Genomic DNA, 15,736 nt, shown 5'->3' on the forward strand with positions numbered 1-15,736 from the left:
GCATCCCTCTGGCTTTCTAGTAACGAACTCAGGTGAACTCTGTGCTGGGGCTCTGAGTGCCCACTCTGGCTCGCCACCACTGTCCTAGAGGGATATCATATCCCTGTTGAGCTCTTTCCCCTAGCCAAACTCTTCCCTCTCTAGGCTCTATCTCCACATCTTCAGAAATTTGCCAAACTAGTGTTGGTGACTGTAGTCCCTAACTGGTTGTAAAGAAAGTCGCTCTCTTTTCCATTCTCATGAATCTTCTATTCATGCTGCAACCAATGAAATGAAAACTGGTAATGAGTAATAAGAACTAAAAACAAATACATTACAGAAGGGATCAGAAACAAACTGCACGGAAACTAAACACCTGAGAAAATGTTTCAATCCTTTCCATCCATAATATGAACGATATGCAGTTTATACTTCATATTCAGTAATACTTTATTTATATTGATCCATCAACCAAAATATATCTGGGTATAGGGTCTCTGGAGAATCAAGGCCCAAAACAAAGTCTGCATGTTGCCAATCAGGAATATGCTTGTAGAAAGTTAAGTGAGTGAGTCGAGGGAGCAGCAGTTCAGTATCTTTTATGTCTGTAAGAATATCTTTTCCGGCAGTCCACACAGCTGTTGGCACAGTCATATCTTCTACTTTATAAAATGGGGGAGTGGGCTGTTGATGGAAAAAAAAAATCAGAAAAATGAAATTGAGTATTGCTGACCAATTCGTCATATTGTCTATGGGACATCTTGTCCTGGAAAATTATTGCTTGGCATTTTGTTCCACCTATTTCTCCTTCAATATCTAAATCTCCCACAGGGTCAGTAATAAGCAGAAAAATAAGGGTTCATTCAAATGAGGCTGTTCCTGAGGTATTTTTTTTAATATTATGAGTTACTTCAGGATAGGCATCTCTGTCCCAGAGTAGCTGAATTAGAGGAGACAAAAATGACTGAAAATCCAACTGATAATCTACAAATACTGATGCGGCAAGTCTAAAAAGCTTAAAGCCAAAATAGAGGATGGAGGAAAATACCTTATAACCTTCAAGATTCACAGGTAGTAACTGGAAGTCTTTTATCAAGCAACGCAGACATCAAAGGTCTCATCACTGGCAGTGTATCTTTTTATTTTGTTTTCTGATTGCTTGTGTACAAAGCCCAATGCCGATAAAAGGCTCCAGTTCTAGTTTCTTTCAGATCCTGGAACACTCTCCTGCTTCAGGTAAGCAAGTGTAGGCCTTTGTCTGAGGGAACACACATCCTTGCCCAATTGAAGCAGCTCTGTCTGGGCACTACTGACTGTGCAAGGCTCATTTACTGCCCATCTGCTCTTTCCAGGTGTGTTTTGAATGCATCCAGGCAGCAATGTACTCTCTATCCGTGGGAGTCTGGTGACTCCACACCAGTTCCAGCACATCCTTGTTAACAACACTGTCTGCTGGCACTGCTACTGAGACGCTAATGCCTTCTGCTGTTGCCAGTTCACTACAACTGAGTAGCCAAAATGTTTTGAAACTCTGCCCAAAACACTGATAGCTTGTGTTCATATTTTATATTAATACTTGAATTTTCCTTGCAGAATGAATGAGAATGTTGTTAATGAAGGTGTCGTGTTAGTACTGAATTAATTTTGTGAAACTTATAAGAGCTCACAGAACTTCATTCTCTCTGTTGAAAATTAGATCCGCATGGCTATTGTTGAATTCTGAATGCAGCAAAGTTGAAATGTTAAGTGATCACTTATGTGGAGCATGGGGCAAGAATAACTGTTATTGATTTAGCACTAATATTTACTTTGTGCACTGATAAGGGCATTCAAAGCACTTTTACATCTTTCTAATCCTACTGAATTCAATAACCGGAACTCTGCTTAGGATGGTACTATGAGATTCCTATTCATTCCTGATGCCCTCGAAACACCCCCTCAGGATCCCATTTCTGGCATGGCTTATTCCCCCTTTTCTATAAACATGTACAGCCCCGCATGGGCCTAGAAATGATAGACAGAGCCTGAATTAAACTAATATCAAATAGGGCAGTGAGTACTACTAAGGAAGAAGGCAAGGTAGCTCTTCTAACTGTCACACAAATGCTCACCCAAAATGGGATTCAATCAAGGACCATTTCCCCTGAGGACCTCAGAGAGTCTTCCCAGAAAAATCAATCCTAACTAGGGCTGTACTTATCTGTAAACCCAAACTGAAAATAAGCCTGAAATTAGCCATTTTGGCAACATTCAGGCTTATTTTTGGCTGAATACCAAAAGCTGGGAATCTGCTCAAAGCCGAATAGGCAAGTTCCAAAAAGCCAAATTGATATTCGGCTTTTCAGGTTTCGGGTATTCACCTTTGCTCAGATGCAAGGCTTGGTGCCTTCTCCCATTTTTCTATCTTTTACTGGTTTTAAGACCCCATAGTTGGGGCCCTTTTGAGATAGGGATTGTGTAATCAGAGCCAACTTGATCAGACCAAACTATCCATCACCGTTCAGTGAAGTGATCTGGATAGCAGAAGAGACGTTTAAAAGACAGGCCTCACCCAGTCCCATCCAGAGGGATATACTGTCCAACTAAAAGCGCCAGCTTCAACAGCTGCTCATCTGGCTTCTGAATAAGACTCCTCATCTATACAGATGAGCAATCTCCTTCAGAAGAGCTGCCTTGGTCGTGACTTTTGAAGTCAAACTGATATCCATGCTGTATAGAACAATGAAGAAAAAGTCACAGCAACAACGGTCACAGAATCCACAAAACAATATTGTATATCCAACCACTAACATTAATGAATGGCAAGTGCATAGATAGTAAAATACAAGATATAGAAAAGATTCCTTTACAGTGTTGCTAAGGCATACATATACTATGCACTGATAACACAAGTTCTTTATCAGCTAACAAACTAAAAGAAATTGGTATCCCAGAAGCCGCTATACCTGAATTTTTTCAAAAACCTCAGAAATAAAGCAGAAAACCTATTTACCAGTATGGGTATTTGGCTTATTCCGGGTTTACAAAAAAAAGTTGGGCCCAATAAACCTGAACGCAAAATTTACCGATTTTTTCCCTTCTTCTTCTTTTTGCACAGCCCTAATCCTGACTGACAATCCAGATTACCAAAACAATAAGTAACAGGCCCATTCCAGCAATTTAGTCCATGTCTTAATGAGTGGGAAAAATTATTTCCCTTTCCCAATCATATGCAACTTACAAATTTCTCCAAGGGAACATTTTGGACACTCTCCATGCTAAAGGAGAAAACTCTCCTTTACCATATAGACAAAGGCGTTCTTTTCAAACTAGCTCATTTTTGAAAGATTGATTTTTTTATTACTTCCAAATTTCGACACACCCCATCCCTCCTTGGTCTCAGCAAAAGGATATAAAGAGCTACCCCCCAGTCCAATTTTTGTAGCTGATTTGGAATACATCCTGATATATGAGCCTCTTCCTTTTCCACTTCATGGACTTGTCTCTGCTTTTATTCCCCTTGCCTCATCAGTTTTATCCCTGTGCTTTGTTACCACAGAGCTTTTTCCGGGTTTACCAAAAAAACTGCTCTTCTCTCCAGGAACAGGCTTATATGTCTTGTTTTCCCCCTTTTAGTTTTATTCCCCAAGAAGGTAGGCAGTTTTTCTAGGGAAATCTATCACTGTGCATTGTCCTTTCTGTAATTCCCCTTTTGGTCTGTAAATTGCTTAACTCAGTTTGGTCTCTTTTCTGGTTATTAAATAAAAATCATTTCTGTTTAAAAAGTTTATTTCTCCTTGTTCTTTTGAGTGTTGGTCTGAATCTTGATATATACAGGTAATGAGTAATATCCCAAATATTACTCAAGATGCACATGTTTGCTCTGTGGTAGCAATGCCTTTGTACATTGTGGTTCCTTCATATGTATGCCAATTTGGGTAATGTTCCCTCAGAGAATAAATATTTACTCAAGATGCTCATCTTACAAAAGAATGGGAGCAATACCAAAAAGTGAACAAAGAAGAAGCAAAGATCAGGATCTAGATAGGAATGAGATTGACTGGAATTCATATACTTAGAAAGAAATCATCCTCAAAGTATGTATTTCTGTGGTGTACTCTCAGTCTTTCATAGTTCTCAAATGAAATGTATAAGAAACCAAAACTTAACTGCACTTCATATATTGCATTTTTAAGGAGCAAGACACACATCTTTTTTTTCAAAATTCTCATCACTATCAGTCTTTTGCTTACCATATTATATACAGCTTCGTTCTTAGAGTCATAGTCAAAATATTTAAATTCTCTTGATTTAGTCACCTAAAAGATGAAAGATGCATAGTTTGAAATCTGGTAAATCCTCAAAATTTTGTAAGTTAGGGTTGCCAACTCCAGGCTGGGAAATTCCTGGAGATCTGGGCATGGAGCCTTAGGGGGCCAGGGTTTGGGAAGAAGAGGGACCTGAGTAGGGTATAATTCCATAGAGTCCACCCTCCAAAGCAGCCATTTTCTCCATTGGAACTGATTTCTGTAGATTGGAGATCAAGTTGTCATTCTAAGAGATCTCTAGGCCCCAGGTGGAGGTTGACAATTAGGGCTGTTGAAAAAAAAATCAGTCCGGTTCAGATTCGGCCGAACCCGGCCCGGTCTGGGTCTGGTTCGGCCGAATTTCAAACCCCCCCCCCGTTCGGGAATGCCAAATTCAGCGGGAAATTCAGTACTCCTGAACAAATTCGGTTGGCCACTCACCCAGAGACGTCTGTACGGCCTCGGCGGCAGAGAAGGCGAGCAGTGTGGCGTCCTTGGCCCCCGAACCTCCCACTCCCCTCTCCACGCCTCCTGAACTCGGCTGGCAGCCTCCCACGCTCCCGCTCCGCAGCAGCCCTTTTAAGGCAGGAAAAGGCAGGTTCGGGGGGACGCCGAACCTGCTGAATTTTCCCCATGGTCCCCCTGAACTTGTGGAGTTCCGGATCGCGTTTTCCCGCCTTTTTTTTGTTCGCTTCCATCCGAACCAGAAACCGCCAAACCAGGGGAAATTTGGCGGTTTTCCAGTTCGGATGGAACCGAATTGACAGCCCTATTGACAACCCTATCTAATATTCATAAAAAAGTAATTACAAATACAAAAAAAATCCCTGTAACATCTTTGAAAGCTCAAGATAAAATACTGGATTCCTAACTGGTAACGTTAAATTGTTATTGTAGCTATAATCTTAGTTTTTGGGAAGATCTAATCTGACACCTTTAATCTTTCAGGTTCTGACAGCACATTCCTGACCTTTGAGGGCGAAAGCCCTTAGGAGGCCAGGAAGTGGCCGCCCCGGCATTAGGGTCCCCTGCACCTGCGTCGGGGCTCCTTATGCCAGTGTTAGTGGCCCCAACGCCGGCGGGGAGGCCCAGATGCCGGTCTTCATGGCAGTGCTGCTCCAGGATGCCAGCAAGGCCTTCCGTCGGTGTCCCACCAGTGGAAAGGCCCACACCGGCATCCTGGAGGGTGTCCCAGCATCCCAGGAGGTGTTCCCAGGGCGGGATGGGGGGAGGAGCTGTCGTTCGGCAGCCTCCTGTCCTCTTTTGCCCTGGGTATGCCAGAGGCAAGAAGAGCAAGGCTTTTTAGCAGGTGCAGCCTCACTTTTCTCAATGGGGCAAAAAGCCCCATTTTAAGAGGAAAAAAAGCCTTTCAAAGGCTTTTTTCGAGCTACTGGCAGCCATGGAACAGCTTAGGAGGCGCCGCAGCGGTGCCTCCTCCCCTCTGTCCCTGGCTGCCAGCAGCTCAGGAATGCACTGTGAAATGCTGAACATAGATCTTTCCTCTTCTGTGCTCCCAGAGAGGATAATATCAGATTCAACAGAATCTGTATTTACCCACATGCCTTCCAGGTGATCCCACTACCATTTGGTTATGTTCACTGCTACCTCAGTGACTATTTTTCAATTTTTGATAATATGAAGCCTTCGTGTGTTTCATACAGTTAGTGCGGAGCTTGTCTTTTCTAAAACATATTCATTGCCCATACTATTCAATAACTGTGTGTGAAAACTGGGTGGGTTCTATGAAATCTAACAAGCCAACTTAACCTTCCTGGCCATTCATGATAACATGAGATCCTGTGATGCTTCATGTATAGCTAGGGTTGCCAGGTCCCTCTTCGCCACCGGCCGGAGGTTTTCAGGGCAAAGCCTGAGGAGGGTGGGGTTTGTGGAGGGGAGGGACTTCAATGCCATAAAGTCCAATTGCCAAAGCGGCCTTTTTCTCCAGGTGAACTGATCTCTATTTGCTGGAGACCAGTTGTAATAGCAGGAGATCTCCAGCTAGTACCTGGAGGTTGGCAACCCTATGTATAGCCCTAAAGCAGACTTCTCTACTCCACACCCCAGTTTGCAGTGTCTCCATGGTCTTTCTCTGTTTGTGATAATTGGTTGTGAGATGTGGGAGAACTGTACATTTGAAATTGCAACATGCCAAGTAAAAATACAGGTATGTGAATTATAGAAATGTTCCCCCTATGAAATTCATTACAGAGCTTTTTAGAATATTGGACCACCTACAAATATTTCAAAAAAATTATAAAAATACATAAAAATATGTTTGATTTTGAAAATTACTTGTAAACAGATGAAATAAAAATCTTGGCATCGAAACTTGAACATTCATACACATTGGCCCGGATCCAATGGACTGTTTCCAATGGCAGAAGGATTTCTGTCAGAAGAGCATGACTTCTCCCACTGCAGCCCATAATGCCTCCCCATTGTTGCTCTTGGGTGGCTGGGCGACTCCTAAGAATTGCATTTCAGGGGGCATTTTGGGCTGCAGCAGGAGCAGGGAGGAAAGGAAATTGCACTCTGTGGATAAATACACTGAATTTTCAATCATGATGATGGTAGCATTTCAATGATAGAAAGAAATTAATTAACAGTACCTGGGCCCAATGAACCATGGTTTTTACTGAAGTAGAATCAGGGAATATTCCAGCATAGACATCCATTCGACTCTGGGAAAGAAAAGTAGGAATACAACTTATGTTTAGATCGTGGTTTATTTTTGTTGTTTTTACTATTTTTTAATTTTTCAAACAAAACATACAAACATAAACATCAAATTATTACATCATAATTGTTGGGCGGTAAGAAATCAGTGTTGCAAATTCTCCACTGCAACCCAGCTGATTGGGATATAGAAACCTTATACTGGCTGCCAAGTAACAACTTTCATAAAAGACTTATTATCACATTTTGGCAGGATAAAATTCCATTAGAGCTTCTGAATAATCAAGAATATCTGGCAAAGTATCAAGTCTTCCTAACAAGAGTATTTAAGGACAGTACGAGCATTACGCTGTGTTAACAAAGGGTTAAACAGACCCAGAGAACCAATGCAGCTGATAAGAATGTTTCAAGCAGGATGAGAAAGGCTGCACTAAATTCCTCAGGGCACATAGCCAAAGACAACAACTCCCAGAGGAGGGAGTCTGGCATTTACTTAAAGAGAAAACCTGAATCAACTAGCATACAGAATAAGAAAAATCTAACTGAAGAGTTAGAGTTGTTACATACAAACCCTGACATTCAACAATGGATATATCTACATGTGGAAGCATGCTGATGTGGCTGTATATCCCCCATTATCATTGGGATGCTCTTTTGGGACCCATTGAAATGATGGCTTACATTTCTTTTCTTATGTTTCAAAATATACATCTCCTTCCATAGCTACTGTTGCATCTAACTGGCATGTGAAAAGAACCCACACATCATTGTGATCTCGTTGTGTTATAGCAGTCATTTGCAACTGGATTGGCTTGTCCATATTAACTAATTCACTTGTGAATGAGTGCTACAGCACAACAACACTGCTATATCCAGTGGAGTGTAGATGCTTCCATTTGTCATTATGGAATTCACGTGGTAATTGTAATAGAGCTAAAATAAACGTTTATTTTAAATTTCATGCTACTCTCTTTGCTTTCACAGGGCCTTGAGGCACAAAGAAAGGTACAGTATAAATATTTCATAAATAAATAAATAAAAAGTTAAAATATACAGAATAAATCCACCTACCACATTTATATTCTTCTCATTACTTCCAAAACCTATGGAAATGAATTGAACACAAATTTTGTCGATTATTGTAGTGCTGCAGAACTTGGCATTCACAGGTTTCATCTTCTGAGGAAAAAGGCAAAACTCTTTCTTGCCCCACATAAACTGTAAAATGAAAATGCATAATGTTAATATCTTTAAATGTTTATCTGAGTGTGTTGATTAGCAAGAGATCTTTTCCTATTACACTGATATCCTTATACTTAATTGGTGAGTCCAAGGCTACATTCAACTCCATGGTTCCCAACAGCCCCATACCAATGCTTTCTGCTGTCTCCCACCTCTCATAAGTAACATGAAAGATGTATGGGTAGAAGAGAAAGTCCAAATCTACTCAGGATCCTCTGATCCTATAAGGTCATGAAGGGCTACTGATAAGTTCATTAATTTTTTGGGGGGGGGATCAACTGCCATCTTCTGTATCCCTCTTTTTTGTCGGATGAATCACAAATACTGTTGAGTGAGATTGGGTTGTTGTATGAAAAAAGATATCAGAATGAGAAACAGTAGGGGAAAATGTGAAACACCTACCCTTATGAATCCATCAGGAAGCGATAGAAATAATCTACTAGGGCCACTAGTACCCACCATTGTGTAGGAAGGAGCAAAGAGCATGACGAGCTTGACCTTTGGAGCAAGCTCTGGCAAAACTGAAAAGGTAATCATACCTGCAAAAGAGAAAGTTTTTAATGGCCCCTCTGCAAAATTTAAGGCCATTAATGGGGGCCAACATTTGCACGCATCTCTACCCATTTTACCCATTTTTTTTGCTATAGCATAACTATCCTTCTTGAATGCTTTTGTCCATTTACACTTTCTCCAATGAATTCAGTTTTTGTGTGTTGTGGCTTGAGTCAGGGTATTTCTCTGCACAGGAGTATTGGAGATGAGTAACAGAAGTTAAGCAGGGTCAGCCCTGGTTAGTATTTGGATGGGAGACCACCTAGGAATACCAGGGTTGCTGTGCAGAGGAAGGCTCTGGCAAACCACCCCTGTTAGTCTCTTGCCATGAAAACCCCAAAAAGTGGTCGCCATAAGTCAGCTGCGACTTGACGGCACTTTACACACACACACAACAAAATAATCCTGCGCAGTTTTCAGGAGCCAGTGGCTTCATCCCCACATGTCCCCTGCTCTCCAGTCCATTCAAACATATTACAGATAAGGTCTTGAGGTCATGGGACTGACGGGAATTGTACACTCGTACACAGTTAAATTCATAGGCATTGCCTATTCCTTTGAATTGATACTCCTGTGCTAGAAATGACAGCATGGAGTACCCCACAGATGTATCCTAGTTACATTAAGGGAGACTGCATCACCTTTGTTTGGTAACTTTTATGTAGGGTTGCCAGCCAAGGGAGACAGGAAAGGGCAAGACTTACCTAAATGGTATGACAGCCACCTGCATAACCAGAAGTGATGACACCACCTTGTGGTATGCTGTAAGATTAACCTGAAGTTCCATAGTTTTTATGCTTTGGAATTCATCATTTTACCATAGAGATTTGAGTGAATTCTAGAGTGTCCCGTGACATGGTGAAGTCACCTTTGCTAATGCAGTTGAAATTAAAACCAGGGCATGAATGGATGCCATTTCAGTCCCCTCACTTTTCTCCCAGTATCCGATGGAGCAGCTATGAAAAGGCCTGTTGTAATATTACATACAGTCTAACTACTGATTTAGATTTTGAGCTCCTGAATCTCAATTTTGATAGCTCCCTGTTTTAGTCTGCATAAAGTACTTGAAAAATTCCATTTTAGATTCATTCTACGTCAGTCCTTTCAAACTGCAATTCTTACACAGTATTTCAGGAAGATGAATTAGAATTTCTCTCAGAAGGAATCTTTGAAGAAAGAGAGAATCTCAAAACTTAGACTTTCTTGTTATATAATTAGCTTCTGTGCTAGGGTTGCCAACTCTTAAATGGGAAATTCCTGGAGATTTTGGGGGACGGGGGAAAAGTGGAGTTTGGGGATGGAAGGGTCTAATTCCAAGGAGTCCACTCTCCACAGCAGCAGTTCTCACCAGTGGAACTGACTTCTGCCATCTTCGGAGAGCAGCTGTATTTCTGGGAGATTTCCAGGCCCTACCTGGAGTTTGGCAACCATACCCTGTCCTGTGTTTAACCTGTCCGAGACTTGCCATTTCTTTCTGAGTATAAGCTTTGTTTTCTTTTTAATAGTTCCTTAAATGGCTGGATTTAACATGTTAGATGTCAAGGATAAAAGATAAAACAAATTTCATTATATTCCTCTCAACTTACCCAATGTGCCACCCTGGGAATGGCCAATATAATATAATGCCTCTTGTTTAGTTTTCCTCAAGATAAATTTAATTGCTGCTGGAATGTCATAAATCCCCATTTCATGAAAACTGTAACACATGAATTGCATAAATCACCGTTGAAATAACTTGTCATTTTTTAGTCTTTTCACTCACACTTCAGTAGTACCTTAAAATTAAAAATTAAATTTGAAAATTCAGAGTTCCTAACCCACTCCAAAGACTTAGCAAGCTATAAAACTGGCTCAAGAAAGTAACAAGCTATGCCACTTTTGGAGCACTTTTGGAGCACAAACAGAATTAATCCCTGGGAAGCGCAATCCTGAGGGCCAGAATTTGCGCTATGACTAGACACGGCATAACTGCAGCATAGCTGAGCCACTCGCTAAGGGGTTAGTTATGCCATGGCCATCACCAAAATGAAGGGTTGTCATTTTCTTTTTTAAATGTAATGTGGCCACCAAGGCATTGGGGGCAGCGGTGGCATGGCCCTGATGGGCAATCATGGGACTGGAGAAACGGGGGAGGAGTGAGTGGGTAGAACCATTCCCAGTGGAGGAAAGAGGCGGGAACAAGCAGATCAGCTGCCAATCAGGGTCTTGTGCCCTGCCTTCTTAAAAGGACCATGAAAGGGATGGAAGTCTCCTGGTGGGACCTGGAGATCCCCTGGAATTGTAGTCCATCCCCTGAGCCAAGAGATCAGTCACCCTAGAGACCTCATGTGCTTTGGAGGGTTGACTCCATGGCAACACAGCCCCACCAAGGTCCTCCTCCTTCCCCAAGACTCCATTCCCACATGTGCAAAGCTCCCCCAAATTTCATCCTCAACCCCCACCCCTCCATTGGGCAATCATCTGCCCACTGAAAATGATCCAAGGCAGCCAAAAAAGCCAGAGCAAAAGACATGTGTGCCAAGGCCTGCTGCATCCATTACACACATCCCACCCCAAGGCTCTACATCCTCTGCCTTAGACTATATACCTTCCTTTCAAATTAGTGACATTTGTGAGAGTCTTGGGAAGGGTAGCCATGAAGGAGCTAGAAAAGATTCTTAAGTGTAAGGATGTGTCACTGGCAACCAAGAACAACTTAATTCATGCCATAGTGTTCCCTATTACTATGTGTGGGTTTGAAAATTGGACAATGAAGAAAGCTGAAAGGAAGAAAATTGATTCTGTACAAGCATTAAACCAATTATTACCATTAATAATTGTGAGGCTGAACCTGTCAGCAAAATTGATGCATACTTTGCCTACATGCCCTACTATGTATTCAGTAATTTTTAATCTTGTCTTATTTGATAGTCTATGACCGTAAATAAATATGATAATGATCAAACTTGATCCAGCAAAGTTTATTATTTAAACCCTTGTTCTACTTCCCAGCTAAGGCTGCCAATTGTAATAGAAATCATAAAACCTTACTAGGGCAACAGTACAGCCTAGAGTGTTTGGAATCCTGAGCCACTGGGGGTTTACATTAGAATGACCCATTCATTTCTATTCCACATTGGATCATCCTGACAGAGTTAATCCTTTTGGACAAAGGACAATCCGGTTTGGACCAGACCACCTCTTTGTCATGGATGTTCATGGTGGTGGGACTATGTTATAACTCTCTGATTGATAACATTAGCCTCTGTTTTCAGAGATGGAGCTTTGTGCGGCATTGGGTACATCAGTTCACCGCTCTTAAAAAGGAGGCTGGCTGTGGTTGAATTCCATTGACTGTAAATATCTGAACCTTTGGGACTTTCCCTTATCTTCAGTTTTCAATCTTCAGCAGAAACTGGGTCCAGAGGAGGTTAGGTATGGGTTAAGGACTCCTCCAGCATTTTGTTACTGCAAGGAACTCTGTACATGCTCTGAGGAACCTGCTACATCCTTGGAAATGTGTTTACATTAGTTAGTTGAACTATATTGCTTTTTATTTGAACATTTCTGTACTGTGTTACTGGGGCCTTTGAGGTATATTTTTTCCACTCACTTGAATCCATCCACACTTTTTCCTTTCCCCTCTTTTATAATATGATTAGATTGAAAGAATACATTTATAACAGTCAGAGGCACTGTAATAAACACTGTATAATGTCCTTGGCCTGCTTTTTTGTTTGAATGGTGCTATGCAAAATGAAATATAGCTGGAAGAGTCAACTGAGAGGGTAAACCAAGTTTCCTTGAGTTTCCATCACAATAAAGCCTTAATTTCCTGGTACGGTCCAGGTCGGTATGTTTCTGTCCTCATCCAGTGATATTCCAGGCCATCATTTTAACCAATTTTATTTCAAGGTTCTGTGAATATCATTGGCTAAACACCTATAGCCCACTGAAAATATCCTCTAGTACACAAATGTTATTGAATGTCTGACTTGGAGACTCAAAGAAAAGTCAAAGGGGGTGGTGGTTAGACATTCCTATATGTGTCAGTCCAAATTCCTTATTATCCCGCAATCCCATTGCTTGCCAGTCTGAGACCAGTGGCTGGTGAATGGGCTCAATAATTGGTCATAAGGATAAAGGCCCTAAAAAAAACAGGAACATTAGATTCATGTATTTGTGTCAGGGACAAAATAGAGACTGGGTGTGGGGAACCCGTTTCAACTGGTACACCCCTCGCGACTTCTGGGTCGGAGCGGATCCATCGCGGAAAGTGCGAAGTGTCGCAGACCAGCTTGAAGCTGCCGGGGGGGGGGCAAGAAATTCACCCCCTACCACCTGGCAAGTGGCACTCCTTGGCGTAAGAGGAGATGCTGAATCGGGCTTGGGCAGGCGGCTCATCATTGCAGCGATAGCCACCGAGAAATTGCTGGTGGTTGCTCTGATGGGCTCAGCCATGGAGTGGGCGCCATCTTTAAAACGGTAGCCGGGAGACTCGGTGGAGAGACTCCGATTATAAAATGTTTCTACCTTCACTAAAGCACAAACTGAGGTGTTTGACAGTCTTATTTTTCATAGAAGAAAGCACTCGAGCTGACTATAATTTCATTACGTGACTCTGAAACGAAACTTGGCTTTTCGCCAGCCTTCTACCATCTGTGACGCAGTTTAAATTTTTTTCTGTCAGTTGCTGAAGTATCAGTTTAAAATCTAAGACGGAAAAAATACTGGCATGAAATATTAACAGTAATGAAGCTGATGTGAGAGTCTTCTCTCTAAGGTCAGACTTTAAACTGAATATCTTCTACTAATATTCCCAAGCTGATGGTTTAAGCAAGAAACGTTCCCCCCCCCTCTCTGTGGATTACAAATTTGTTGTTACTCAGCCTCCTAGGATCAATGGAAGAGAAAAAAGAGAAACATTCCAGGGAATTCCTCAAAGACTCAAAACAGCTCCAGGTACAGCAAATCTCTCAGAAATGCAGAGCTTCTGCCTCTAACATAACGATAGCACCAGCCATTTCACCCTCTTCAGGCATACCTGTTGCTGCAAAGATGACTCCTAAACCAATGCCAGAAGTGACACTCAATTCCTTGCATGAACTCTTAACTAAAACATACCAGGAGGTCACAGAAATGAAGCAAGAACTGAGTCAAAACACTGCTGCCATCTCTCAAAACTCAATGACTTTCTCACAAAATACAGCTGCAATATCAGCCTTGCAAGATTCAATCACGTCCTTGACTGTGCGACAGGATAAGGTGGAGACCAAGCTTTTAAAAAATGCACAAGAGAATAAGGATATTAAAAAGAGGGTGGACACCTTGGAAATGTCACTGGAAGCATCCCAGGAGAGAGATGAAAAACGAGATGACCAAATGGCAATGATTGAACTCAAGATCAAGGAAAATTCCATTCGCATTCGTGGTTTGAAGGAAAAATTAGAAGGAAGAGATTTAAAAGGATATCTAAAAGTACTTTTGGCAGATTTTTTGCAAGAAGAGGAAGAAGTTGTTGAAGGGATGATTATAATGGCCTACAGGATTAACTCTTCTTTTACAACCAAAAATAAAGTACCAAGAGACTGTCCAGTTCAGCTTTTTTCCAGGAGTCATCATGACCTTATTCTCAGTAACCACTACAAAACTCCACTTACAATAGAGGGTACCCCGCTGAGATTGATGAAGGAAATTCCAGGAAGATTGCTTAGAAAAAGAAAATATTTCTCAGAGATTGTAGAGCAACTGAAGTTCAACAGGATTCAATTCAGATGGGAATTCCCACAAGGCATCTCTTTTCTTTTCAAGGCTAAAAGATTTAAAATTACAGATACCAGCAAGGCTGAACAATTCTTAAGAAGATATGAGTCAGAGTTTTTTAAACCAGCTAAACAGCCTCCTGCCAAAGAACTTACTGAAGAGGAAAAGGACTCAGAAGCAAGCGGTGGGGTTCTGCCAACTGAGTCAGCAGAGGATTCCCTGTCAGATGATAAGGATGGCTGAGCAGATATGAATTGAACTTTATGGGAACAGGGGGGGAGGGAGGGGGGTACGGGATAGAAGATGAATAAATAAATATGGATAACATCTTTGGGATTAAAAAATGTAAAATTTAAAATGGGTCTAATTGAATTTTAATATGTTACAGGTATTGTCATGGAACATCAATGGTTTGAATTCTCCTAGTAAGAGGAAGAAAGTATTTTATCACCTACAAAAATCTAAAGCTCACATTGTTTGTTTACAGGAAACGCACATCTCACAGAAGGATATATTTAGATTGGAGCAACAAAGGTTAGGTAAACTCTTCATGTCTTGTAACGAGAAGAAAAAAACTAATGGTATAGCTATGTATCTACCTGTGTTATTAGAACCTAAAATTATTTTTCAAGATAAAGAAGGGAGAATTTTGGTGGTAGAAATAACTTGTGGTTGACAATGTGAATTGGAAGTTTATGAAAAAAATATTAGAATGTATGGGTTTTGGAGTGAATTTTAAGACAGCTATAGAAAATGTATATACTTATCAGATGGCTAGTTTGTTGATAAATGCAATATTATCATCACAATTTGAAATTCAAAGGGAACGAGACAAGGTTGTCCTCTTTCCCCTTTGCTGTTTATTTTAGTATTAGAAGTGCTATTAAAAAAGATTAGACAATCTACTGAATTAGTTGGATTCTGAATTGGGAGAAATCACTATAAAATTAAAGCATATGCAGCTGACCTTGTATGTTTTTTGATGGATCCTACTGAGCAAATTGATAATTGGAATAGAATTTTGGAGGTTTATGGAAAGCTTGCAGGTTTTAAAATAAATAAAAATAAACTATTGGTTAAAAATATGACTCTCTCACAACAAGTATTAACCAAAAAGACAGGGTTTAATATTGAACATAAAGTAAAATATTTGGGTATATGGTTATCACCGAATAATCTTAATTTATTTCAGAATAATTATATTAAACAATGGCAACAGATAGTAATAGATCTCAAAAACTGGGGGGGAAATACCA

The 15,736-nt window shown here is 40.9% G+C and overlaps 1 protein-coding gene across 1 annotated transcript in view; it reads right to left on the minus strand.

Annotated features, from left to right (window-relative positions):
• Window positions 1-429: 429 nt before the first annotated feature.
• The window catches only part of LOC130477344 (lipase member M-like), a 30,868-nt gene continuing 15,561 nt past the window's right edge, over window positions 430-15,736 (minus strand). The window contains exons 4-9 of the mRNA XM_056849269.1: window positions 10,325-10,434; window positions 8,589-8,725; window positions 8,016-8,162; window positions 6,878-6,949; window positions 4,212-4,277; window positions 430-663 (exon numbers count right to left, since the gene is read on the minus strand). Of these exons, the coding sequence (XP_056705247.1) occupies window positions 430-663; window positions 4,212-4,277; window positions 6,878-6,949; window positions 8,016-8,162; window positions 8,589-8,725; window positions 10,325-10,434 (766 nt within the window). The remainder of the gene's footprint in view (window positions 664-4,211; window positions 4,278-6,877; window positions 6,950-8,015; window positions 8,163-8,588; window positions 8,726-10,324; window positions 10,435-15,736) is intronic.

The sequence above is a fragment of the Euleptes europaea genome, chromosome 5, assembly GCF_029931775.1.
Source record: "Euleptes europaea isolate rEulEur1 chromosome 5, rEulEur1.hap1, whole genome shotgun sequence".
NCBI lineage: Eukaryota > Metazoa > Chordata > Lepidosauria > Squamata > Sphaerodactylidae > Euleptes > Euleptes europaea.